The 25,541-nt window shown below is 51.2% G+C and overlaps 8 protein-coding genes across 8 annotated transcripts; 1 reads left to right on the top strand and 7 right to left on the bottom strand.

The window, feature by feature from the left end:
* Positions 1–2,813: 2,813 nt before the first annotated feature.
* Positions 2,814–3,682, bottom strand: BJX67DRAFT_175915 (uncharacterized protein). Its single transcript, XM_071025135.1, has one exon. It carries the CDS (start codon positions 3,555–3,557, stop codon positions 2,958–2,960), a length of 600 nt encoding a protein of 199 aa, XP_070884482.1. The 5' UTR covers positions 3,558–3,682; the 3' UTR covers positions 2,814–2,957.
* A 5,397-nt stretch (positions 3,683–9,079) lies between these two features.
* Positions 9,080–12,698, bottom strand: BJX67DRAFT_358121 (putative PHD finger domain protein). The gene is made up of 5 exons (XM_071029550.1): positions 12,331–12,698; positions 12,120–12,217; positions 11,835–12,054; positions 10,940–11,785; positions 9,080–10,885 (listed from the first exon to the last, which is right to left on the bottom strand). The coding sequence occupies exons 1-5, from the start codon at positions 12,499–12,501 to the stop codon at positions 9,668–9,670; spliced, it is 2,553 nt and encodes an 850-aa protein (XP_070884481.1). The 5' UTR covers positions 12,502–12,698; the 3' UTR covers positions 9,080–9,667.
* On the bottom strand, positions 12,680–14,946 carry BJX67DRAFT_358118 (Rcd1-like cell differentiation family protein). The gene is made up of 4 exons (XM_071029549.1): positions 14,209–14,946; positions 13,993–14,148; positions 13,550–13,925; positions 12,680–13,485 (listed from the first exon to the last, which is right to left on the bottom strand). The coding sequence occupies exons 1-4, from the start codon at positions 14,669–14,671 to the stop codon at positions 13,308–13,310; spliced, it is 1,173 nt and encodes a 390-aa protein (XP_070884480.1). The 5' UTR covers positions 14,672–14,946; the 3' UTR covers positions 12,680–13,307.
* Positions 14,947–14,999: 53 nt separating this feature from the next.
* BJX67DRAFT_382731 (uncharacterized protein) lies at positions 15,000–15,347 on the top strand (the record flags this gene model as incomplete). The annotated part of the gene is made up of 2 exons (XM_071033296.1): positions 15,000–15,237; positions 15,331–15,347. The coding sequence occupies 2 exons, from the start codon at positions 15,000–15,002 to the stop codon at positions 15,345–15,347; spliced, it is 255 nt and encodes an 84-aa protein (XP_070884479.1).
* A 509-nt stretch (positions 15,348–15,856) lies between these two features.
* On the bottom strand, positions 15,857–16,651 carry BJX67DRAFT_382730 (uncharacterized protein; the record flags this gene model as incomplete). Its single annotated transcript, XM_071033295.1, has 3 exons — positions 15,857–15,948; positions 16,013–16,356; positions 16,401–16,651. 3 exons carry the CDS (start codon positions 16,649–16,651, stop codon positions 15,857–15,859), a joined length of 687 nt encoding a protein of 228 aa, XP_070884478.1.
* A 715-nt stretch (positions 16,652–17,366) lies between these two features.
* On the bottom strand, positions 17,367–18,510 carry BJX67DRAFT_373135 (uncharacterized protein; the record flags this gene model as incomplete). Its single annotated transcript, XM_071031352.1, has 2 exons — positions 17,367–17,473; positions 17,529–18,510. The coding sequence occupies 2 exons, from the start codon at positions 18,508–18,510 to the stop codon at positions 17,367–17,369; spliced, it is 1,089 nt and encodes a 362-aa protein (XP_070884477.1).
* A 1,075-nt stretch (positions 18,511–19,585) lies between these two features.
* BJX67DRAFT_358107 (uncharacterized protein) lies at positions 19,586–20,779 on the bottom strand. Its single transcript, XM_071029548.1, has 2 exons — positions 20,655–20,779; positions 19,586–20,581 (listed from the first exon to the last, which is right to left on the bottom strand). Exon 2 carries the CDS (start codon positions 20,415–20,417, stop codon positions 19,701–19,703), a length of 717 nt encoding a protein of 238 aa, XP_070884476.1. The 5' UTR covers positions 20,418–20,581; positions 20,655–20,779; the 3' UTR covers positions 19,586–19,700.
* Positions 20,780–22,056: 1,277 nt separating this feature from the next.
* Positions 22,057–23,166, bottom strand: BJX67DRAFT_382727 (uncharacterized protein; the record flags this gene model as incomplete). The annotated part of the gene is made up of 1 exon (XM_071033294.1): positions 22,057–23,166. One exon carries the CDS (start codon positions 23,164–23,166, stop codon positions 22,057–22,059), a length of 1,110 nt encoding a protein of 369 aa, XP_070884475.1.
* Positions 23,167–25,541: the final 2,375 nt, after the last annotated feature.

Here is a 25,541-nt window from a genome sequence, read left to right as displayed (position 1 = left end):
AGATACAGGAGAACAGGTGAGTGGAGAAAGAATGTGGTGGTGAGGATATACTGATGGATGAAGGTTCTGGTAGGAAGAGCGGGACGGGAAGGTCAAGACAATAATAAATGGAGATAGTGATCTGTCTTTATTTCCAGCCTGATAGAGAATAGGCGGGGGAACTCTGCTGGATGTGTTGGAAGAAGAGTGGATGGTTGGAGAGGGAGAGAGAGAGCAGAGCAGGTGGATATCAAGCTGTTTAAAGCCGCGATGATACTACTGCAAATGTCCGTTCGTTCTCTGGGACCACAAGCCGTGGGCAAACTAGCGTGACACGGAGACTGTGCTGCGAGGGGAGAATTCTCACATCCATGGGCGGAGGCGGTGCTCTTTTCCCTGTCCCAGACTGTTGAAATGATGGCGCTCAGCCTTTGTGCGACTAGTATCCAGATCTCTGGGACGGCCGTCGTGGTTTCTTTCTTTTGGTTATCCTGACCCCCCCCTGTTTGGGCTATTCCCATTCGGATTTCTGATTTTATTGGCTTTTTCTTTTCTCAGAAAAAAAGAAATGGATTTTTATTCTTATTTTTAACCCTCTTTCTTTTCTTTTTCTTTATTTTGTGATTGGGCTGTCGAGACGTTATTTGACTGGGTCTCTGCTCCCTTCTTTTGCTCCCCGAGAGCGTGCCCGACAATGGACCATCAGAGACACCGGTTGTTTCCAGACTGACCCTTTCAGGAACACCTCTTTGTGCCAAATCTATCCATCGATCTGAGAAGAATGGTGGATGCGCTTCTAGTCTTCTGGGGCAAAACGTGTGGGTTTCCAGATCCGGACGAATCTACCGCCCCCCGGCCAGAATAATGACAAGTGCGCTTCTATCCTGGATCTCAATTTGGCGCGCTATTCGCATGAGATCCGTGGCAGGAGACTGTCTAAGAGGAGCTAATTATAATCTTCAGTAAGGCTGTGACGGCTAGATTTGGCGACATTTTGCCGCGAAGAGCCTGAGACTAAATTGTGGGACCTTCTTCTGTGCCGCCTGTAGGTACGGTGAGGAAGACCCTTGGGAAGATCGGGATCACCATGGTCCTAGAGACGAATCTGCCAGATCCGTGAGCAGCAAGTAAGAGGGCGGCCGGGGTCTATCGCTATTGACGCCGAAGCGGTCTTCGGGGATAACTGAAGGGCCGATGACAGGTGGGACTAGTAGAAAAGTATGAGATAGTGCCCGGAACAAGACGAGGTCTGGCCGTGGTATACCAGGCGGAGTGGACCTGTCAACAGATGCAGGCAAAGAATTTGAGGGTATGGAACGAATGGGGGCCAAGAAAGTCGAATGTTGGGTTAAAATGGCGAAATTATAGCGGTGCGACAGAAAGGAGAGAAGAGATTCAAGAGAAGGGACGAATGGCTGTCAAGCAATCATGGGATCCGCTCGCCGAGCGAGTCATTAGACAGTTCTGGCAGAGAGCTGCTTCCGTCATGTTCTTATCGACACGTTCAGGGCTCGAATCTCAAGCAGGAGAGAAAGGATGCGTGCCATGGAGGGTACTCCGTTGCAATACCCGCATCTTTGCCTACCCTCTCCTTCGGAGAGTCTGAAAGTCTCAGAGCTTGACGAGCGGATCTCTTTCTCCTGCTCTCCGTTCGGAGAAATGACAGGAGCGTGCGGATGGCGATCATCCTATCGTTCCTTGTAATTGGCCTTGACGAGACCGTTCGGGAAGGTGTCATGATACCTCCAGCGTGAGAGGATGTGATGATATTCTCTGTCCCAAGCAAATCCTCCAAGGACTGAAGACGCTAAGTGAGGCAACATCGCAATCCAACACACGGACGAAGAGGCGAGGCAGATCCGGAACATTTCAGCCTGCAGCTGTCTGGTGATGTTGGTGCGGGTGCAGGCAGATCCTGTGTTTGATTGGAGATCCAACTGGCGACACTCGCTACCAGATCCTCTTCGCAGCCTGGGAGTGATCGTGACAGGGGTCCAGGCCACGAGCTGCTTCGCGTTTTCGGGGTCCAAGGCATCCAACCTGGATGCGAAGGCAAGCACTGGCAAAACGACCTGTGTCTGGATCTGGACATGACGGTTGGGGGAGGGCCCACGATGGGCCACTCAATGGCAGTGGACCGTGGACCGTGCCTCATCACTTCCCCATGAACCCCCATTATTCAACCAACAGACGAACGCGCTGTTGATTGGCTCTTCTGCCGACCGGAATGACTTCTCCGGTCACGCTCTCGTCCATGGGTTGGTGGAAATTGAGCAGATCATTGATCTGCCACCACCCAAAGTATCATTCTGTGCTGGTGTACGTCTTCCCAGAGTGCGCTTCCCCTCTCAGTTTCTGTACCTCCTCCCCCAGAATACTTCGGTCTCTCTTCCACAAGTCTCCCTCTTTTTTATTATTGGCTGGCTGTTGGCGCCGCATCAACCGTCTGACGTCTCGGAATAAACTTTAATCGATCCACCATGCATCGCGAGGGCGTTCCCACCGCTTGTCCACCATCTTCGGCTGTTGGATATCTCGCACTCTCAGGGCTCAGCAACCTCAAGAATCTTCAAAGTCGACAGTATGGTCCCTCAGCAAGGAAGAAATCCCGCACTGTAACCTGCGCCGCAGCCTTAGACAATGACTTGATCTCCTCTTCGGGCGCTACCATGTGGCTCTCCCTATGGTGATCCTCGTCGAAACTCCCAAAACCCTTTCGGGCACTCTGCATTCCACGGTCTTGAAGGGGTGACGATCGGGCGTGGATGGTACATGGTACCTTTCGCTCCGGGGACGGCAGCCATCCATGGAAACGAAGACTCGCAGCTCGCGTCTCGCGCTTTTGGGGCTGTTAAGTCCGACGCCAATAATGGCGAACGTCGTACTCCGAACTGGAGTTCGTCAACGGGTCCAATGCTCTCTGGCTGAATTGAGTTAAACGTGGGTTTTGGCTTTCCCCCAACCTTGAGCCACCATCCTTATTCGCTTCTTCCACTCCTGACAGACTGTGAGATTCTTGCTGGCTGGCCTGCATGACACACCTGGTGGTCTTGGCGTCGAAGGATTTGGCTTGGGTTTGCTTGTCTCTTTCCATCCTTCCAACTTATTCCCCACAGGGCCGCGATTTTTCGCTCCAGTCTTGTCACTTTGCTCAGCCTAAGCTCCTCGTGGTAAGGTCGAGCTTCTCCTCCTCGTCCACTTGGATACTTTTCAATCACGTGAGTGTCTTGACTGCACTGGGAAAAGGCAGAATCGATGGATGGATGCTGGTGGGCGAACCCATGCCACGAGCTCTGGGAATCAGGGCCGTAATGGTCTCCCTGTGACTCTTTGCTTTTTCTACTTTTCCCAACCCTTCCCAATTGTATGCCCGTGTCTTGGGGAACTAAATGTTCACGCCTACGCGGCCGTTGCGTCCTTCCAGCGTTGACAGTGATTGGGTCCCAAATCAGGAAGTACGGATGTGGTGGTCGCAGAAAATCGTGCTGGGTACACAAGAGGAACGGAAGAGGAAAAGAGCGAGGAGATAACAGGATGGTTTGAGCGTGGTTGGACGACTTGACACTGCACTCGGTCATTCGGGCTCAACCACTCTGCACAAGCCTCGAGTCGGTGCGTCTTGCTGCCAAAATTGTCTGCATCCGTCTGCAGCCTCGACGCTATCTAAAAGTTTCTTCCCCACCTGCTCTGCGTCCATCCCCCCGAGGCGTCTGTTCATTGTCTCTGGGACTACTAAGAGTGGAGGGGCCTGGGATGGTGTTCATGCACTGTGCCCGGTCCATGATCGACAGCTCTGTGGCTGTCATGGGCAACTGAGAGACATTTTGATGGGGTTGGATGATGACTTGCGCAGGAACCAAGCGCACCTGGCGAGTTTTCTTTGTTCTCCCAGTCCCTCGTCAAAACCACACGAACGTCTCTGGAAGGTCAATGGAAGAACCCTCTCCATTTCTGGCTTTCGTCCAATAAACGCAAGCAGATCCATGAACCACATCATGGAAGGGAACCTCGATTTTCCTGAGTGGTTGGTCTAGCAATTCATCCTGAGCTCGAGCCATTGCGTGATGATGTTCTCAGCTCCTCGCATTCTTCATCTGGGCCGTGAATACCAGGCTGATAGCGAGAAGGTACGAGAACTTCGCAAGCAAGATGTGTTCGGTGGTATAACGCCTTCGTGCTTCCTCAGATGCAGAAACAGTTTAGAAGGTATAAGGAGCCATTGGGTGTACGATAATACCAGGACATACTAGTAGGTTATTGACAATAACTACCAATTAGATGGCACGAAAGAACCGCGATAGGGATCGCCATGTGCACCCAGGGCAACCATGAGCCACCAGCCCTGTCACCTCCACCTGCCAAAAGGATTAAACTCATGGTGCTCGACCTTCTAAATCGTTCTAGAAGATATTTAGAGCGTTGGCTTTACGTCAAAGGGCGCGCCTATCCAAATCCGGCGCCATACATGAGCCCACGGACCTACTCAGTCGCCGACGAAGGATTCCATTGACAGTCTGCTGACAGCACCGTCATCCCGAATTCTCCTCGGGCCATGGTCTTGACTCCTTGGGTCGTCTTATCTGTTTCAAGATGTCTTAATTTGCTGAAACAGGGCCCCTGTTTTGAGTGTCTAAGAATACCTCCCTTCTCTGCTTTCTTTTGTCTACCCCATCGTCCATTCCATGGTTGACTGCCGCGCCTCATGCTACCCCGTCAGGCTCTTTTTTAGTTCTTCAACGGGTGGCTTTTTTTAGCAGTACGGGGGAGGTGTAGGGTGATTCCCTCTCGCTATGGCGAATGCTGTTGATCAAAATTGAGAGAGAATCAGGGCAGGTGATAGCGCAAAGAACCAACCCGAAGAAGAGACACCCTGGTCCCTGCTTCTGCCGGTATGGGAAGATAGTCAAGCGGCCAAGGAAACGTACAAAATCTCTCCGATCTCTTGAGCCCCATTCGGAGTTTCGAAGACGAACTCCCCCGGTGACCTTACCGCAAGCAAGAGACCTCCAGAACTCGACTGGAATCAGAATCTGGCGGGAGTTCATGAGAAAGGCAACTGTCATCCGAACCCATCCTGCATTCGTGGAACTCGCTCATGAATCGAGGTGTTGCTCCCTTTCGAGCGGCGCAGACCTGCACGGTACTTACACCACCTGCCCGTTTTAGAACTCTTACGCACCTCTTCGCACATTTGTCCTGTCTTCTCGCCTTTCCAAGCTGGCCATGGGCTCCGACAGCCAAAACGTGGCCCCAAAAGGTGCGCGTTTTTGGCTAGCATGACAGCAACTGATTCCTTGTCCTATGGTCTGATGGATGGCGCTTAGTCTGGCTATCCGCCACCAAGGCAACTCAGAAAACGTAGCGCCCCATTTCCCTCCGTCTCTCCGGATGATTCTTGCTAGTATTGAATGTGAATACTGTCAGTGCGATTCCCTTTGATCTTTCAAGTAGATGATCGCTGGCTGTGCCGAGCGAGTTCATGTGCCATGCAACCGGGGGAGCTCCTCGACAGCTTCTCGAGCCTACACCGACAGGATGGATGGCTGACCCCGTAAGCAAGCGGGCGAATGCGTAAGGCATGGGGCAAGGGTTGGTGGAGGGGAGGTTGGGCAGTTCTATCCAACGCTGCGCACTGTCCAACAGTTTGCGCTGGCGTCAACCCTGGTCGTGCGGGTGGCTCCTCTCAACGATGCCCTCAGTATACGGATGGCATCTCATCCAAGTGGACCTCTTCCTAGGGCCTAGGATCTCCATACGCGTGCACGTAACCTCCAGCATATTGCTTCATCTCTGAGAACTCGCTGCGGTTCGAAAGTTGGGTTATTCCAGGTGCCGCCGAACTGTTGTACAAATTTCATGAAAAGAGATGGCATTGGAAGGCTTCGAGTCATGAAGAACCTGCGAAGGAAGTGACATTCTGAAGACTGAGTCGAGTCAACAGGGATGTTCTTCCCGGACATTGGATGCGGAGGCCGTCCAAAGGAGAAAGAGCGTCCAAGTACGGGAAATCGATCGGCAACAGGCTTGAACCAGACGACGGCAGGCAGCCAGGCGCTCGAGAGCAAAGATTGCGTGACGACGGGGAATGACATGACACGACGTTCGCCTCAACGCCCGTCCATGGAAGCAGCCCTCCCCACCCGAACCGTCCTCACGCCACTAGCCTTACTACTCATCTCGATCCACCGATCAGTCAATCCTTCGAAGAAGAGAGTTGTCGATTCAAGGGTCGGTCGATGCTTTGACCCCCTCAAGGATGCGCCGGACCTTGTCCCCCGCCGTTCGGGCATCCACCAGCGGCCAAGGAAAAAACAAATGGAAGTATTCTGCCGTCAGTGAGCCTGTGAGAGCACGCCAGAGGCAAAATCCTGAAAGGACGAATGTTGGTCACCGGGTCAGAGTCACAGTTCGTGGATTGCGCACGTCTCTTCCGAATTATCCGCGATCCTGTCCCTCTCTTCGTGCAACTCCAATGGTCTTTTCGTGAATTAAGTTACGGAGGACATCTACCAGGCTGCCTGAGAGTCAAGTCAGTCATTTTGCGGGGCCTCCTAACCCTGCGTTCGATGCCGTCAAGACTTGAGAGCTGCCAGAGTCGTCGATCTCCTCTCCAACGTGTAGTCAGAAGAGCTAGAAATCCAGCGACCACAACACCGACTGCATTCCCAAGGCCCGAGGTGGGCGATACACCAGGCTCATCGAGGGCATCGACGACAAATCACGCAGACAAGACTCGTGGCCGAGTGCTCCGGTGATGTCTTTAGGGTTTCATCTCGGCCGCGATCGGCGGCCTGGACTGGCGAAGTCCCATCTCTGTCAAAATTAATGAGTGACCTTCATGAGCTCGTGGGGCGGGGGAGTTGACAGCATCAATCATGGAGATCGGACCAGAGGCCTCGATTCTCGAGTCTCGACGCTCAAGTTCCCAACACGCGCAATGGACTGTGGTGGAGACAGATCGCAAATAATGGGACCGTAGTCGATGCACCGGCTGGATTCTTTCTGCCTCGAAGTTGAGTTTATGTGACGGCTGTGACAGGCTTGCGCTAGGGGGGATTTGCAAGTTGCTGATGAGTTCTATTGGCCAGCCCACATGAACTGTTGGATTTCTCGTCTCCTGATGCTGGACTCTGAGTCGGCAGCCTGACAATCTGACAGGGCCTTTGAACCGCAGCTCCTCTCAAAGGCCCTGCCAGACTTTGAAGGGGATTGTTATGCAGCTTGGTCATTGACGTTTTTCACCCCAGACACCCTCCGCCGTCAAGTCTCAGAAGGGCAGGCACTGCAGCAGTCAACCGACGGTTACTCCGAAACCGAGATCTCCTTTTGCTCCCAGGATTCTTACCCTCAATCCAGATCCGAGTCGATTGATAAGCAAGGCAATGATGCCCATGGTACTTCTGTGAACAAGCTATTATTTGACAGAAAAATAATTTCTTCGAGCCCGAGAGATCTGCACTACGAGATGAGAGACGGATTGCGTCTTCGTCTCCGTGCCAGAAGCCTTCGTGAAGATCAGATAACCACTCGCCACAAGGAAAAATTCCAAATCGTGAGCGCTACGTTATCGGAGGAACCTTTTCTCTCCACCCGCCCGCCAATAAGAGAGCCGCGACTCCCATCCAAATTGAACGGAGATTGCATTCCGGTTCCGCTTGAGGCTCCCAGCGCGGGGCGTCGGAGGGACCGGGGTCCGGGGAGAGTGCGAGTGAGTGCTGGTTCGTCCCTCGGACCTTGGTTGAGCTCGGGCAATGGGTCGACGACTCGTATCCTGACCATTCGACGTCTCTCTGAAGAGGTGGGATCGACAATAATCAGCTTCAGGTTCGGGGTCTGTCCGCGGGCGAGCGGGATGGACTTTTTGAGTCCTCGAGATTTGACTAACTTTTTTTGTCGCTGGGCCGTTGGATTGAGTCAGCTCCCCGGATGAGGGAAATGTATGCACGGCCTCAATGGATGTTCTCCATCATCCCACAGAGCATGTCTCAAATGCAAACGTTGTCCAGCGTTCGAGGACTCCTCGTGCGAACAATCGCGGGTAGACAGCAAAGACTCGAAGCTCACTCTCTCACAGCTCCACAGCTGCATGTTCGCGCTTCAGTTCCCGCTCCACATTCTCGCTTCGAGATCTTCTGCATGGCTAACGAGGAAAGTGCAGGGTCATTGGTAGGTGCGGCAATTCACGAGGAGGCCCCCAAAACCAAGATTGTGATTGTTTGCTCCCAAGCAGCCCACAGAGATATTGTTTCTCTTCCCCCATATCTCTTTCTCGCCTCCTGCGTCATCTATTCTCTGTCGTCTATCTCAGGAAGGAGGGTCGAAAGGCTCTAGGGCTTCATGCGGGGGCTCGTGCCGGAGTCAGATGAGCCTCCTGACAGGGCAAGGAGCTGAACTGAGCTGCCTTACCTCTCAGACAAGGTACGAGGAAAGAGCGATATTTCAAGATGATAAAAGTTGAGCACTCTCCAGGGCTATGTGGAGCTTTCACCTTGGAGTTTTCTTCAACTCGAGGCAGTTATCCACATATATACATGCCAAAGTCCTCGAAAAACACTCAGAACTCAGACAGACCACCACATCCAGGGCTGGCAACGATAACCCTCGCCAGTCTGACACCCTGCAACCTAAACTGGAATATAACTCTTGACTCGAACCATGTTGGGTTTTTTTGTTTTTTTTTTGCTTTTTCTCTCGCCTCCACACCTCCACGCCCACGGATACATGCAGCCATGGCAGCCTCATACACTAATGTATGTGATAGACCGTGATCGGTGGTGTTTGCTCCTGTGCGGAGAGTGAGAATGGGCTGGTCACCTCCAATAGGTCTCTCGACTACCCAAGGAGGGGAGGAAAGTCGAACCTGAACAATAGGATTATATTCTGTTTGCTACCCGCTGTATGGTTCCTGCCTAGCCCTTCGCTTGCAGGGATCAAAAGGTGATGATAACAGGTTCGGGCTGTGTGACTGGGCTTCTCGCTTCGTTTTGAAGGACAGTAACCTGGGTGCCGTGTGTTGCCTTTGATACAGGTTAATCACGATAGCGAGAATCCGAGTGTCTCTGATATTAATCACAATGCCATTCGAGAATAGAATATATTTTATGTACGTGAACCACCCCAAATATTGCCCCAACGCCAACCACCTGTAAGATGTATTGTGTCTTGTATAAATGCATGCAGTCCAGTCCAGTCCAACCCATCCAGCCATTTTAGTACAATCAAGAAGAAAAATCGTGGCGACCGATGGTACATAAATTCAAGAAGTAAGAAGGGAGGTAAGAACAAAAGTAAACATCCAGCCAATAATCATACGGTATTGTTTTAAGGTTGTCGGGGTATGGAATTGCGGTAGCTCTGAAAACGAAATGTTGCTCTGAGCTCGGTCGTTCAATTAACGTCGCGGGTGTATCCACTGATAGTCCCGTGTATCGAAATGTCCTGCAGATTGTGAGGGACTGCCGAGTTGTCGCTGATAATGTTTCCATCTCGCTCGGATTCGTCGCGCATGCACAGACCTTAAGGTGTGGACAGAGACCCACAATCTAGTTCTCCTCTAGCGTTTGCGGAATTCAGGCTGATCGCCAGGGAGAGCAGAGAACGATTCGGCGAAGAGTTGGAAAATTGGGATCTATGGTTGTCTCAATGGAAGAGGAAAATGACATAGTTCATCAGTTGCCGGTTGGTTATATTATTTATGGACGTTCGCACTATCTGAACACGGCTGCCCGGATGCTTCAGGCTTTGGAACCAATGGCGATGGCTCCGGAAGCGGAATATGGTTGATCGATGGAGAAGACATCATATGCTGGCCATTAGGAGGGACTGCGAAATGGTTGTGTAGTCCCATCGCATTCTCCCTCTGTCTGCGCTCCTCTTGCTCGGGAGTCATGCATTTCACTGGCGGCGGAATCGGCGCGTCCGGCGAACTTCGTCCCATTAACTTGGGGCTCGGTTCTAATCTTTGAACAGGAGGTAGAATCGGGGCGCCCGCCACGCCTCCAGCGGTCAACGGTCGTGGTGATTGTTTGGTAGGGCTCAGTCCAGACATTAGAGTGGGTTGTCCATTATGAGGAGACGAGACCCGGTTCGCGGTAGGTGTCGCCGTAAATGATAGATTCCCGCTGTGACCCGAAGAGAATGACATGACATTTCCTGTGCTGGGGCGTGGGGTCTGGTTGTGCCCGTATGGCGTCCATGGGGCGGGCCCATCCGACGAAACCATGGGCGGGAATCCAGCAAGAGGACCAACATCGCGATTACCTTGTGTGGGGGACATCGAAGGTCTATTCTGAATGGGTGACGGGAGAGTCGGACTATGGATTGAGTGAGAAGATGAGGGTCGTCGAGTACCAAAGGAAGGCGCGGAAGGAAGCGAGCCACGGCCGTTGGGTGGAAGGTGGTGGACTGGCGGCAGTTTCGGGACCTGTTCCTGAGTGGGTGCAAGCCCGTTCACGCCATTTGACTGGGAGAAAGGAGCGCGAGTGGGGCTGAAAGTGTTTGTATGCGACGACTGAGGTCGGCGTTCAGGTGAAGGAGGAGGGAAGGGTAAAGTACGAGTCGGCTGTTGGGACAGGGACGGTTCCGGGATTGGCTGTTTCGATGAAGAGCCGTTGACAGCCGCTGGGACGACACGTTGATGTTCTTTGGCAGTCGGCAGGGTCCTTGAAGCAGTGGGCGTACTACCAGTCCCATGGCCCTCAACGGCAGCATTGGATGGCGGCGAGGAGCTGAGCTTGAACTTCAACGGCGGTAATTTTGGAAGCTTCGCTTCCTCCTCACGCCGCTTACAGTCACGACAGATGAAGTGGAAATCGTCACGTTCAGCTTCAGCCTGCGCGATTCCAAGGCACTTGCTGTGCTGCCACACATTGCATTTCTCGCATGCGACACTGTGAGAACCATCATCCTAAGACAAATTAGTAAGGGTGAGCTGAGTTTTTGACAAATCGGGCAAGCTCACCAAATTCTGCCCATGGACGCCACAGCCCGAGCAGTCAAATATCCACTCGTCTTCTTGTGAGAGACCCTCCAAGTTTTTCCTCTGCTTCTCTAGCTCCGCTCTGAGCTGTCGCTCGGAAATTCTGCTTTCACCCCTTTCCAGTTTCTGTTGCTCTTCCTCGATTCTTTGTAGCTCGGCCTCATGGAGCACGCGCTTCCGCTCACGGTCCTTGATACGCTGCTCCCGTGTCATGATCCGTGAATGCCTTTCATTTTCCATCTTCTTCAGTCTTTCCTCCTCCTTGCGAGCAACTGCCAAATCTTCTTCACGTTTCCGTGCCGCCTCAATGGCCTCTCGCTCTTGTCGCTCTTTCTCGGACTTTTGAGCAATGCGGCTTGACCTCTTCGCACCAGCAAGGAGCTGGAGGTTAAAGAGTTCCTTCTCACGCTTGATTTTCTGGCGCTCCTGGTTCGCTTCCTCTTGCTCAATTATTGGTAGTACCTGCTCTCCGATCCTGTCCCTGAGAATCTTTTCGTCCGCGTCTCTCGTGTTTCGTATCAAGTCGAGGAAGGCGCGGTAGTCGTCTAGCGTGACAGCAATGCATTCCCACTTCATCCCCCCAAAAGAATCTACAACTTCCACTGCGGGTTCAGTATTATCCTCATCCGACTCATCATCATACTCAGCACCAGTGACTTTTCTCCGCTTCGATGCTCTTACAGCACGGGGGCTTTTCTTCTTGGACCTGGACTTGGGCTTGGTAGGCTTCGGGGGAGGAAGAGGAGGATCCGTACGGCGGTAGAGTCTGTTGTCATCCAAAATATAGTAGTAGCGACCTTGCCGGTCGTATCCAACCTCCTCAATACGCTCGAGCCAGTGTTAGTAATTAGAGAAATTTCGGTGCCCACACACTCACCCATTGTGTTTGATCAATCTCCCTTTGCTCTGGCATCTTATCACGGATCCGGTCGGGATTCCAGAATGTCCAAACGGTGAGTTGGTGCAGGACCCGCAGCTTCAAAAAGACGTCGAATTCCAAAAACTTGTTCGGGGTCTCGTCATGCCCAAAGGGATTAGGGATATGCGGAGCTTTTGCGTTGTACTGTCGTCGCGTGTACTCATCAAAGTTGTCGATTCTAGAAGAATAAGTGGCACACTCATAAGAATTCTGCGCGCTGGAGGAAGAAAAATATCCACGTACGTGAGTCCGCGATGCGACGAAACCCATTTGAGGAGGCAAAGACCAATCTCCAAAAGCTTCTCCGAAGGACCAGGTTTGAGGCATTCATTTTCCAGATCCTAGACGACCAGAAAAGGCGGGAATATGTCAGCCCGCAAGCACACACGGAACAGGATAATGCGCGACGGCCGGGATAAGTGTTGCCGAATATTTGGAAAGGTGATTCACGTACTTCAATGCCGAACTCCTCGTCGATTTTCATGAGTTTTCCAAACATGGCAATGTACTGCATAATGTTCGCAAACTCCCAGCAGTTCCGAAGCTGTGTCAGTAACCCAGGCTCCTCTTGTGGCTGCTCCGAAGGAGCGTCCACCTCGGAGCGGGTGCGCTTTCGCGAGACCATGAAGACGTTTCGAGCCCGCTAAAAATGGCGCTGGAGCGCAGGGGCGAAAACGAGGCAAAATTAGAGGCTGAACAACGTGCTGGAGAGGAAATGCAAGTATTCAGGGTAGTACCAAAGTTTAAAAGGGAGAATTTCAATCTGACCCCTATCATGCAGAAAAAGGCATACTCCAAAGTGGGTGGGTTCCAGGCGCGAAGGGGATGGATGAGCTCACAGAACCTCCGGGCGGCGCGTCAGGATCCGCACGTCACCTGACTTCTGATAACGCTGGGCACAAAAAGACTTCTTGAAAGGAACATGCAATGAATTGACAACTACGGAACCAGCAATCTCAGCCAGTCAACGAAACATGTCACTAGATCTTGGTATCTCACATCAAGAAGGTCTACTGCCCCCACATGAAGAGCAGAAAGAACTGCAAAGACCAGGAAACACAGAAGCAGAGCGCCATCCATATCAATACCCACGCCACCAAGAAGCCACGCACCATGATGACCGAAAGAAAAAATAGATAAACAGGGGAATAATAGATGTCAGGAAGCAGAAAACAAAACCCCTGATCGGCCAGGGACAAGAAACCAACCCCCAATATGCTGATAAACACCGTCCATTTATCTCTTCAGTATATCCCCTTTGTTTCCGTAAGACTCGGTCCTCTTCGTTTATTTTTTGGGTTTTGTTTGTTCGTTGGAGTATGCCATCCCACAATTTGCGCCAAATCCATTTCGCCTGTGCCTGTCCCATGCATATCGGAAGTGTATTGAATATAGCAGATAGATTGTGTTCAAGCAATGCTTTTCAAGTTTTTACATGGCAACACCCGCTGCGCCATCGGAAACATTATCAGAGAGGTTTATGAGGAGTTGGGCGAGGCAACGTTTTGTGGCCGCGTCGTCGCGGAGGACCGAGGAAAAGGTGGCGTCTCTCAGGGGCTCGGGAAGACATTGGCGCAGTGCCTCGCGAGCGCGGCTATTATCACTCAATCTACTAAGTGGTTAGACTCGCTCAACGGGTATATTGACCAAGCGGTGTATCGAATCGGACATACCGAAGGAAGCAGCGAACGACATGCTTCAGAAGCCTCACGGTTTGCTGCTCCACCAATTGAGTAACCATATTACTCAGAACCGTACCGACAGCGTAGAACCTCTCATAAGTCGCACATATATAAGCTAAACCGATATCATCCAGCAAAATCTTCTGGACAATGAAGATAGCGACGGTCTTGCTCAGCTCAGAGCCTGTCTCCATGATGCGAAGGCAGAGGGGGATGATCTCAGTGGTAAGGAGGAAGTTGATGACATCAGACGAATCGTTTTTGACTAGAGCTCCAATTACGCCAAGGGAAGTGAGACGGAGGTATTCGAAAGGTCGCGATTTCGAGGTGGTATTAAGGAAGGGATAGAGGAATAGAGGAATATGAGCTATTGGCAAGCAAATATAAATTAGTAAGGCATGCTCAAAGTTGAAATCCCAAATGTTGGCACATACCGTTCAAGAAGAGGGTGCGAGTCTCGTTGTGAGATGCAACGCACTGCAGCAGAGCCAGTGCGTTACAAACCCGATTTGAAGCCGCAGCGGTGAGTTGTGAAGGGTTCAGTAGGGGATATACGGAGATGATTTCCTGGAGTAGAGCAGTCATGACACCTGTTCAACAAAGTAGAGAATTAGCTTCAAGTTAGGCCGCTTTAGTTGGGGGGGCAATACCAAATGAATGCCAGATAACGAGAGCCAATTCCGGCACCTGTTCCCTTTTCTTACTGAGTTCCATGAGAGCAGCCTCCCTACGATTCGCATCTAAAAGCTCCGCCACCCAGATGAAAACCTTGCGGTTTTCATCGCTAACTCCGCCATCAATCATCGACATCGCCCCTGGCAACGCGCCCTCTGCATTGATTCCTCCTGTACCCACTCCCTGGGGAGGATTCCCTCCCGTGGTATTGCTATTCATAGCGATACGATTGTAGTGCTGTTGCTGAGCTGCAGCCGCTGCCGCTGCGGCGGCCTGAACTTGGGCATGTTGTTGAGCGACAAGAGAGGAATGCTGCTGGGTCTGATGCGGATGGTGTTGGGCTTGGTGCTGGTGCTGCTGATGTTGCAGCCAGGCCGCATCAGCCTGAGGGTACTGATGCTGATGGGAAAAGACGTGCTGAGATTGCGTTTGGAGCATGGCGAGCCGAGATCAATCTTCAGGACCTCACCGGCCAAAGAGTCTGAGCTGGTGGGCGGGAGGGCTCAACGAATGTAGAAGCGGTCAGAGAAACGAGACCGGCAGAAGACTCATTGATCAAAATTTCAAGGCTGGTAATGGCCGGTGAAAGACGACGACAGTTCTGCGAGTGAGGAGGTGGAAAGGTGTGAAACGGTGATCGAGGTTCGGGCTCGGGAGGCGGGGAGATGCAGGTTCCGACCGGGGCCTGAAACCTGACTCAGCTCAACCACATCACCTTCACGAACTTAGGAGGCGTTCACTGACTGACTTGGTCATGGTGACCGCGATGGACATCTGCCAGCAGGGACTCGGACCGGCACCCGTGGAGATTGGCCTTCTAAAATACGAGACAGATCTTCAATGCATTGTCTCTGGCCCAAAGGGGTCGCACGAGCTTTCCGGCCGTGCTGATTATTGTGTCGGGTACGGCGGGACGGAACAACAAGAAGCCAATTTGGCTGTTATTGAAACGAAGCGCCCAACAGAGTACGGGGAGGCGCGCACGCAGGTTTTGGGCTCCATGAGTACGTATCAGTGTATCCTCCATCTTGATTGTATCATGGCTTACTGTGGTCGACCTCGTCTGCTATTCAACTAATAGCGTTATTCTTGGGCAGGCTGGTATTTCGTATAGCCTCTATCTGCCTTGCTAACTGCCGAGCACCTTGCCAGGAATTACGTTACGCAGCTCAGCAATTGAAGCAACATCATTCTGTCAAGAAATATTAAGCTAGAGACTAGAACAAAGCTTATGAAAGAAAGGGAAAAGCAAGCAAAGGCAGTAAAAACAGAACTTCAACACATCTTAACATGCTCGTTGAATGGCTCGAGCCATTCGTCAGTCCAGTCTGATGGCTTTCCTTTAATCCTGTAGCAGTCTTCCTCAGCATTCTCCAGGATGTTGTCAATTTGGGTAACAATCTCGCCCGTGAGCCCCCATGAGCTCCTCCACTTTTTACTTTTCACGTCCCACCAGCGCCTCATCCGAGATGGTGCTTTGGAATAGGACACGTCGAGATTTTCATATTCCACTGGGTTCCAGCGTCCACTGAAGAGGTAACGGGTGTGGCTTGTGAAAATCTACGGTAGAGTTAGAGATGAACGGGATATGTGTCGTATGGCGAAATACCTTGCCTGAGGAGTTCATCTTATAGAAGTAGAAGTCTCTATATCAGTGTGGAGTCCGTAGACGACGGAGTTTTTTCCTTCTCTTTTCAGTCTTTCGTGGATGATCCCTAATATTTGTTAGACTCGGACTTCGCATGAAAATTTCTAGAGCTTTTCTATGGCATGACTCACCCATGTACACAAACATCGGCAGTTGACTAGTGATCCGACCACAGCATCGCCGGATGACAAAGTAATCGCGCAGGTTCCCATCACTGTCCGCAAATGCAACGGTGTGTGATGCGTCGGCTAAGAATGTTCTCTTCTGCTTTGTGTACGGAAGGACCACCCCCTGACTTACCGTTGTCGAATGACGAATGATCGGATGACGGGTATGGGCAGATGGGCCGAGCGCTTCTTTTCTTGCCTGGACACAGCGCTCCAGAATCGCACGCAGTAACGTATCGTGGGACTCGTCGAGCACCTTGTGCCAATCATCACCCATTAATCGATCCCTGGTCTGCTCTTCCATCCTCCTAACCATCTCAACTGTATACCACTGATGCTAGAAGCAAGCTACTTGCCGAGTTTCTGGCGGAAGCTAGCCATACATATCTCTTTCGCGTGCGGTGCCTGTCCATACGGCCGAAGGTCTTGCGAGGGACCGCCGAGCGGGGTGCCTCTGACGCCAAACAGGCGATAGATGTCTTTCCAGTCCGGCATATCTTCGCTGATCTCACTCCTCAACGCAAAAAGTGGCGGCGCTTCCGGTCCTGAATCCCCTCCTTCGGGGTCTTCAGTCCGTTTTTCGATGGGTCGGATTACGAGCATTTCGTAGAGCGAAGAATTAGGTTTCGTTGGTGCGGTCCGATCCGTGATAGAGGTCGATGGTAGTGTGAGAGCTGAGGGTAAGAGGGATGAGGAGAGGAGGGAGATGCTGGAATCTCCGGCCCAGCTTGAGCCATTTGAGAGACTTTCACGTCTAGGTTTCAAGTCATCTGTTCCGGAACAGAAGTGTGATGAAACGGGACACATCCAACCCAGGGAAAGAGAAACTCTTAAAGCTTGATTCGAGCGGTGGGCATTCTGGCAACCATCCACGACCTTGCGGTATAAGACGAAAAGTATAACCAGCGTGATCTTCTAGGGCGGATTGCTGCAGGATATAGATATCATATAGTCCCACCATAGGCACGACTTTTATGACTAGCCTTAACCGCATCGATCTACGTCGGAGGGACGAACAGGAAATAAATTAACTCCACGATAACCTTGACCACGTTTTGTGGAAGTCTGAAACGCCGTTAGCCATGAGATACGTACGCATAGGGAGTTTCATGGTCGCCATCATCATTCTTTCCTTGCAATAATTTATTTGTACAGCAATTCTCAGGTGCTTGGTTCATGTGGCTTATCTCTGCACGTAAAGCATCAAATACAGAACCCTCACAAAATATCATTCCAGTGGCTCCCATTAGGTCACCGGGAACTGACCACTCATTTATACAAGAAAGGAATCCCATCATCATCGGAAATTTCATCAAAATCATGTCGTATACCTCGCCATCTCGTCATAAAAATCGTTATGAGTGCGTCCGGGACCTGGAACGGCCTGATCGTCTGCTCCGTCTCGTTCGTCGGTCCGAGCTTTCGCTGGCTGCAAAATGTTAGCAGTATCCTTCACGCTTAGGGGGCAGGAATCGCATACTTGTGCTGGTATAGTAACTATAGTAACTTGGGTAAGTGTAGTCACTCTTCTCGTCATGATCGTTCTTCTTTCTCAAGCCGAGGATAAGTGCAATTGCACCGACAATGATTCCAATCATTGCGAGACTGCAAAACCGAGATTTCTTTTCGCCATCGTGCCCTGATCCTGATGGTCCAGCGCCGAACCAGGTACGGCCTGGAGGCCGATGCGCATGATGTGAGTGGTGATCCTCCACATACGTCTCTTCTGTCCTTCTCCGCTTCCCTATACCCAGACACGCGAGGATGCTGTGCAGGATTCCACGAGCGCACAGGCAGAGGCAGAGGAGGAATAGTAGGAAGACACCAGCGAGCGTCCCAATCACGATGCCCGCGATTGCGCCGCCGCTCAAGCCCCCGTCGTCCGGGGCGTCAACACCATATGCTGGAGACCCGTCGGTGGTTACTGGCGCGTCGAAACCTTGAGTAGCTGTTGCTGTTTCAGTGACGGTGTTCGAGTCTGTTGGTCGTACCGGAGGGGTGGCAGTTTCAGTGGCCCAGATCGAAGTTGTAGCGCCCAAAACGCACTGGTCGTCCCTGCAGACATAGGCGGCGCCGCAACAGTCGCTGCCGCACTTCGTCTCGCCCAGATCGGCCTGGCAGCTGCCACTCGTCGGACTCGCGACCCAACTGCTCCATACCGAAGTCATTGTCTGGACGTCGGTTTCAGTTAAGACGTAGGTGCTGGTATAATATTCCCAGGCTCCGCTTCCGTCTCCACTATCATCACTGCTTCCAGATCGGCAAACAGCTTGGTTGTCATCGTTTGTAATGCAGACTTGGTCGGAGGTGCAACAAAGCTGACTGTAGAAGCCGCAGGGGTTATCGCAGCGTTTTTCCGGTCCGATCCACCCAAGACTAAATGGAGTCGCATGAGAGTGTTGACATCGGCTCAGGAACGTAAGTATCGAAATGGCTGACTGTAGGGCCCGGGAAGAACGCATGGCTAATATCGCAGCGCTCTGAGAATATTCGAGCGACCAGTCTGGAAGCAATCGATAATACTCTGATAGCGGCAGTTGTTGGCTCCAGCGCCCTGAGAATGTGCTGGGCTCGAAACTTGCTGTACTTTGACTGCGATCAACAGATACAGACAGCGACTCCCCACGTCAAACTCCAGGAATGTAAGATCTGTTTGGAGAAATGAAGAAAATACACTGAAGATAGTCGAAAAGGGGAGTAAAGAATGAAAGTCGGGGAGGGTCACTGGAGCTGTTGTGAGCATGGCCAGTTTTCCCAGCCTCCTCCTCATGCAACCGGGTCAATAATATACAAGCCCAACCACCGGATTTCTGAGACAAAGGGAACACGACCAGTGGTCTGGCAAAACTCCACAGATGTCGGAGAATTCAGTTCAGAAAAAATCCAAAGGCTAGTCTGACTTCCGTTCCTGATCCCTAATTTTATTTCGGATATAACAACCACTCCACCTCTTTACCCTCGAGCTGAAGTGGCATGAATCCTTGGAGCCCCTCCATCGATGTCGGCTATCCCCGCATCTTGCCCCGTCAATTCTGACCGACGCGAAGTCCAGCAAGTTGAACATCATCAATTATTATTTTCTTCCAGGTGTAACTAAGTCGTGGTATCCTCTAGACTCGCTTGGCGGGGTCGCATTCTGCTGAGACGATTTTTTCAGCTCTTTCACACCCCTGGACAGCCTGATGTCTGTTCATTAGGCACCTTGTCTCTGCGCTTTCAGGTACTGATGAGCTCGGTCTAATCAGGCACTGATATGCTCCGTTGACATGCCGCTCACTCTGCTCGCTCTTCATTTTACTGGCCAGAACTTGTGGGGGCTGCAGGGACACCGTATCAATCGCAAGTTCGCAACAACCTCCTTGTTCTGCCGGCCATTTGGGTTGTGACAATCATGCGGTGTGCGGGAAGAGATTTTGGTGGCATATCGAGTCCCTGCAGTCTCAAAGGCGACAGAAAAGACTGACTCTTCCAAATCTTTATTGCGAGGCTGTTTAAGGTAATGAGGAGGGTAAGGATACAGCTGGAGTAAGAAAACATCGCTCATTCAATCATTGCATATATCCATCCAGTATATAGTCAGTCATTAAAATATACAAATACCATGCAGGCTTTCCTCATCCAAAAATATGTTCAGTTAGTGCCTGCTGTTCCTTCAGATGAAAAATCCGGCAACGCCAACGGCTAAACCGACGACTAGGTCCTGAAGTCTAGAAGTCTGTCTGCAACCCGCACCATCCGACCCCCCTTCGTAAAACCCACATACCCCCAGGTTGAGACCGTGGCAGGCTGATTGGCGCAAGCTGGAACAGGTCTCAACTGCACCTGCAGCACCACCAGTCTGGGTAAAGTCCGCGCCGCCTCCAGTCACTGTGACACCGTATCCTCCTCCAAAATGGGTAATACACTGACTATAGTCGCTTTCGCACCTGTCGTAATATGAAGAACACTGATCTGCATCGGAAAATGTAGTAGGAACGTAAAGGAACGGATAAGCACCCGAAATAGTTGACCCTGTAACTTCTGGGCCACCGTTCCCTGTCGGCGTCGCATCTGAGGTTGAAGGGAACTGGAAATCTCCTGAACTCGAGCCGGTGAGTGTGCCAGTGCAACTCGCTCCGCTCGGACAACATGCGACGTGGTCAGCTTCGTCGCTTGTGCATATCGCATTCGTCCGACAGCAAACGCCAGAGCCGTCGCATAGACTGTATCCGCCCGGGCAGTTGCCGTCGCGCTTTAAGAGTTGGAGGGCGTCATACGCCCTCCTGTTTGGCTCGGGGCTCGCGGTGATAGGGTGTGCGAAGGGTACGGTCTCTAACGACTGGACGCTCGAGGCGAGAAATGTGGCCGCGATCCATCCACAGGTCTTCATTCTCACGGGTTAGGGCTTCAATCTGCCCGCCAGAGTAGAAATCGATCAATCGTTATCGACCCCGGTGGTAAATTATATGCCGGGCCTTTGAGGCCTCCTCCAACCATCCGAAAGTTCTACCCTTGAAGAGAGGTGCTAATGATGAGGGGGCGGTCAACAAATTACTGGAAGCGGCAAGGTTATCAGCGATGGATCCATCGGATCAGAGTGGTAAATCTGGGGAAGTTGAAGACTGACTGTGGGCTGTCCTCTGCACATTTACAAGCCAGATTGAAGAAAAAAGCGATATAGTTTGGCCTTTCGAAAGGTAAAAAGGGGAAAAACATTTCAGAGCCCGATCGGTGATCGGAAGAGTGGGTGGGCAGAAGGTCGATTGTGTCTGTGCTCCTACCAACGCAAATCTCCACCCGCAATCCCTGCCACAGCAACCAACCATCCACGCGGGCGTGCCCATTGTTGCGACGGGGCCTGTGACACCTTTGTAAGTCCATTATTATTAGAATCGACTTCAGGGTCTGACTTCGACCAGCTTAAAACTGCCCTAAAGCTGGAACGGTCTTATCCCACTGGAGCAACGGACCGATAAACAATACCCCATTAGTTGTGGATGGAGCCCACGATAGGACCCTGCTGAACTTGCGTCAAACAACCTCGAATCTTACAATGCCCTTCAGAAAGCGGGCATCATTGTTTCTCAAACATGGTCAATAAGGCCTCTGAGCAGATAGACAGCAGCTGTAGAACATGTGACCGTCAGACGACTCTCAATCTACCCTCAACGACCTGACAAACCGGACATTCTTGACCTTCATCAACCCCTTACAGACCAAGTTACTGAATTTAGATAATCTTCCAAAATTGCGTTTCTACTCCGGAGTATAATGAATCTCCCTGTTGTGGATTTCTCGTCATGGTGTAGCTCACAAGACGAAGCGTCTGGGCGGTACGTGGCACAAGGGCTTGTGGATGCCTGTAAGCAGGTCGGCTTGTCCAGATCATCAACCATTCTCTGCAGGAATCAACCCTTGATGGAGCATTCGATTGGATGAGGCGGCTTTTTTTCACTTTCCAGAGAGGAGAAAATGAAAACCGTAAGGCTTTAAGAATTGACTTCAGATGCTCTTTAACTTAAAGTCAAGTTCCCTTAGCAAAGAGGGCTCATAACCTGTAGGAAGGAGTCTGGTATTCAGGAGTGCGGATGCACTAGGGGGGCTTGCGGACGGAAGCTTTTTGGTTCCAGCTTTGGGTTGTGCGGATTTTGCTTCCGCCACGTGGTGGAGGAATATACTGATATATCTCTGGCAAGTAAGGGAACAGGTGGGCAAGACCGGGCGAGGGACGTAGATTCTTCACAGGGAGCGGTGTCTGCATTGCCCTTTTCTCCATTTTCCCCTTCTGAGACCGGGATAATGGGAGTGGAGAGATCACCACAGGACTATTGCTGCGCAATATTTCGAGCCATTCTAGGGTCACATAGTAATAACAGCTTAAAAGGTAGATTCATGATGTAGGGTAACTCAAAAATTGGCTAGTTCAATCATTTGCGAATCAGACCTCGATGTGGACTTTTCTATTGGATACATCTAGAGACCCATTAGACCTGTTCCATGGCCAGAAAACGTGCTCGATAATCCAACGATTATTTGGCTGCTTTCTTATTGGCACGAGCTTCTATAGAATTATCTGGCAACGGTCGCTTTTTGCCCACTGACTTGGCCCATGTTCCATCATCGAGAACATATCCGCCGCCACGGAAGAACTCCAGCTCGGCCAGCACATTGACGAGATGGTCAGCGAAATTGACATAACGCCTGCGTCGTTTTGCTAGATCAAAGCATGTAGCGCCGTCCAGCCAGTCGACCAGGCTGCTTGATCGGAAAACAGTTGCCGTAGAGGGAGGTATTGCCCTTGGGTAGATAACGTGAGTCTCGGAATGCTTGGCCTTCACGCTTACTCTGAATGCGAGTCGAGCTGCCGGGTCGTCGTCTTTTGCTGCGGTTGCCCAGGCTTCAGGATGCCTTTCACCGGGGGGTGCAATTTCCGCCTGCACTAGAATGCCCTGCTCATTATCTTCCTTGAAATAGCCCGGTAGGAAAAGCGTGATAGAGCTGTGGATATTAGTGGCAAGTCCTGGACCATAAACTCTACTTTCCCCATGATAGCCCTTGTATAGTCTCCCACTGAGTAAGCTGAATTGTGTCTGGATCACCTGTTTTCCGAAGCCCTCCTTTATGGTTACCCCGCTCTGCTGCTCCGAGTTCACCGTAGGCATCGCCACAACGCGTTTAACCTCGAGCTGCAGCTTGCCATCACGCAAAGTAGTCACTGAGATCCCTGTCTTCTCGAGATCATCGTGCTCGTTGGCGGCGACAATGTCCTCAAGCTCATAGACGTCGAGGGGGACATCTGAGTCAGGATCACAAAGCAATTGGCGCCTCTCAGGCGGCCGATCATGGTCCGAAAAAGATTGTTGCTCTAGCTGTTGTGCGTCTGTTTCCTTGAGCCATCCTTTATTCAATTCCTCATAGAGCTCCTTAACCTGCCGAAGCTTCTGTTGGCAGAGGCTTCGGCCAGCTCGTCTCTTTCCTTTTGACGGTGGTATTTTCACTGTTTTATCATTCTTGCCGCGCGGTAAGGAAATCAAAAGCATGAACATCGACGTCGCGAATGATCCCCCAATGGCTTCAAGACGCTTGATATCATCATCTGTCTGAAACCCTTTCCTGTATAGCCATGCGTGAAAACCCATGTCAGTGTCTCCGTCTCCGCCTAACGGCTCGCCCCGCCGTTCATGGTGGAAAAGTCGAATGATACGTATGCAATTATACGCAGAGTCGTAGTGCATGGGATAAATATCGTCGCGCTCGCATACGGACGCTGCGAACCTGAAAACCTCGCATATTTGTCTGATCTGATTGCCGTTGCTGGCCCATAAAAGCGAAAATGGCCTTGGTGACTGGATATAGACCCTCTGAATTCAAGACTTATCGATCGAGGTCTCGATGTAAGCTCGGAAAACCAGGCCCCTCAGCATGAGGTTGATTGCGGGGCCTAGTCCTAAGTATCTCACAATCTGATCATCACCACTGAAAATGATTACCCGTAGGTTACTTGATTGGATAAGGTCGCGGTTGAGTCTACCCAGGATCGCAACCTCCTCTGGCCTAGGATGCTTGAACTGGTACGATGCTGAAACGTTGAGGATTTCTTGACTCAATGTAAGGGGCCATATAAGAGAATTCTTTCGGGTAAAACCGCTTTCCTCCAAGCCCCATGGTATAGCACACTCACCGAAAATGCCGTGGGAAATGTCCTGGACATTATGGATATAGCTGTTCTGGTCGAAGATAATCCCGATCTGAGCTTCCAGTGTGCCCCTTGGAAGGACTAGTGTGCGTGTGGTGTCCACACAGGTTTTTATTTGTTGAACACAATCGTCAAGGCGCGTCTTGATATTGATTGGTGTCCGTGGGAGCGTGAAATGGGTGTCGATAAGCTTCAATTCCGGAATTCCAAGCCGCGTCCGAGCAGCCGAAGTCAGAACATCTAAGTATTGCTGGCGTGTTAAACGTGGCTCATAGTTCAAGCAAGTGGGCTCTTGTGCCTTTTGTTCCTGCTGGTATGTAGGCCATGCTCTGATTTCCGGGTCTGGCGACTTCTCTATCTGGAGAGAATAATGGTACCGTAGACAGGTGTTTAAAGATATGCCCTGAAGAAGCGGAGGTACCACATTCAGGCCAGTTCCAGAATAGTTGTCACATCCAAAGGACTGCTCCATTACCCCAGGAGGCAGGGATTGGAAAGCTCTTGCCATAAACATTTCCATGATATTCGCAAATACCATGCAAAAGTGCTTGTGGACGTGTTCTGGTGCAACTAGAGTCTACAGCTTAAGGAAGTTAATGGCACGGTACCCAGACCCAACAGCCATGATATAGTAATGGAGTGTGGACATTTCCCGACTGAGGATGGCTTTGAGGTGCTGTGAAATCCTATGAATAGGATATTCCGACTGTCCCACGTATGGGCGCCAATATCCCGCCACGCGATCATCCGTGATATAACTCAGGTAACCACTGTTCTTCTCCCACGACTCTGTCCTTGTCTGTCGCTCGCGGACCTCGTGAAGTCTTCTAGCGGGTTAGTAGAGAGTTTTAATAAACCAATGACTCCCGCTTACATCTTCGTCGTCACTAATTTACCCTCGAGGGCTTTCACCAAGGGATGTATGCTTCCTGAAAGAAGTTCGACTGTGGCCTTCACTCCCCCAGTAGCTTGAATAACTTGTTCATAGGGTATATGCCTTGTTTCTTTTGGTTTTTTGTCGTCAGGGTCTCGAGGAGCTGGGTCATAGTTTGTGTTATTGGTGGGAATATGACCGGTGGACACACGTTTGTCGGACCCTGAAGGATGCGGCACAAGATGGATAAGTCATAGGCCGCATGATATGGCAAAGGAATTGTTATCAAACCTACCGTGCCTTCAAAACTCGAACTTTCCGGCTGCGTTCGCATGCGCTGTACTTGGGTTTGGATACTACTCATCCGATTCCTCTCCGTCCTCCGAGTTGGAGCCGGGCTCCATTGAACGTTGTGCCTATTTCATGGGATGTCGAGGACACTTTCGCTCATGTCCCCTGACGCCGCAATCCGTGCAGGCCGGGCATTTCGGGCATTCACGAATGGTATGGCCTTTGCGCTTGCAGTACTTGCAAGGCAGCTGTGGGCAAATGTATTTTGTATGACCCTCTTCACCACAAATATGGCAGGCTGGTAAATTAGGGTTGAACATAGTGGGATGGACGGTTGTATGATGTAGGCCAAGAAGATGGTCTGATCAAGGCCGTGCGAAGAGAAGTAGAGGCCAGCAGGGTCTTGAAAGAGGGTGTGGGAGGATATGGGTGTTACTCCAGAGTCGCTCAAGAATTGCCAAGAAAGTGCGCTCCAACCAAAGCAACCTCTATTTAAGTGTAAAAGGGCGGCTGAAAGGCTTATTTAAGCTACATCTCAAGTGTGAGCTTCTTTAATTTAGTAGTAGTCCCTGAGAAGTAACAGTGCATAACTATAGTATCAAGTCGAATTGCTTATAGTAATGAGAGAGCAACCCTGATTTAATTGCTTACTT

The sequence above is a fragment of the Aspergillus lucknowensis genome (genome assembly GCF_044049455.1).
Source record: "Aspergillus lucknowensis strain CBS 449.75 chromosome Unknown BJX67scaffold_31, whole genome shotgun sequence".
Taxonomy (NCBI): domain Eukaryota; kingdom Fungi; phylum Ascomycota; class Eurotiomycetes; order Eurotiales; family Aspergillaceae; genus Aspergillus; species Aspergillus lucknowensis.
The sequence above is the reverse complement of the archived record's forward strand: the minus strand, read 5'-3'. Positions and strand labels throughout refer to the sequence as shown.

Excerpts from the sequence above, each read along its gene's own strand:
- BJX67DRAFT_175915 (XM_071025135.1), bottom strand. The coding sequence starts at position 3,557 with ATGACCGAGTGCAGTGTCAAGTCGTCCAACCACGCTCAAACCATCCTG.
- BJX67DRAFT_358121 (XM_071029550.1), bottom strand. The coding sequence starts at position 12,501 with ATGGTCTCGCGAAAGCGCACCCGCTCCGAGGTGGACGCTCCTTCGGAG. Across the intron at positions 11,786-11,834 it reads AGATTGATCAAACACAATGG|CGTATTGAGGAGGTTGGATA; the intron begins GTGAGTGTGTGG and ends CACTGGCTCGAG. Across the intron at positions 10,886-10,939 it reads GCGTCCATGGGCAGAATTTG|GATGATGGTTCTCACAGTGT; the intron begins GTGAGCTTGCCC and ends AATTTGTCTTAG.
- BJX67DRAFT_358118 (XM_071029549.1), bottom strand. The coding sequence starts at position 14,671 with ATGCTCCAAACGCAATCTCAGCACGTCTTTTCCCATCAGCATCAGTAC. Across the intron at positions 14,149-14,208 it reads CGTTATCTGGCATTCATTTG|GTGTCATGACTGCTCTACTC; the intron begins GTATTGCCCCCC and ends TTTGTTGAACAG. Across the intron at positions 13,926-13,992 it reads TCGCACCCTCTTCTTGAACG|CTCATATTCCTCTATTCCTC; the intron begins GTATGTGCCAAC and ends GCTTGCCAATAG.
- BJX67DRAFT_358107 (XM_071029548.1), bottom strand. The coding sequence starts at position 20,417 with ATGAAGACCTGTGGATGGATCGCGGCCACATTTCTCGCCTCGAGCGTC.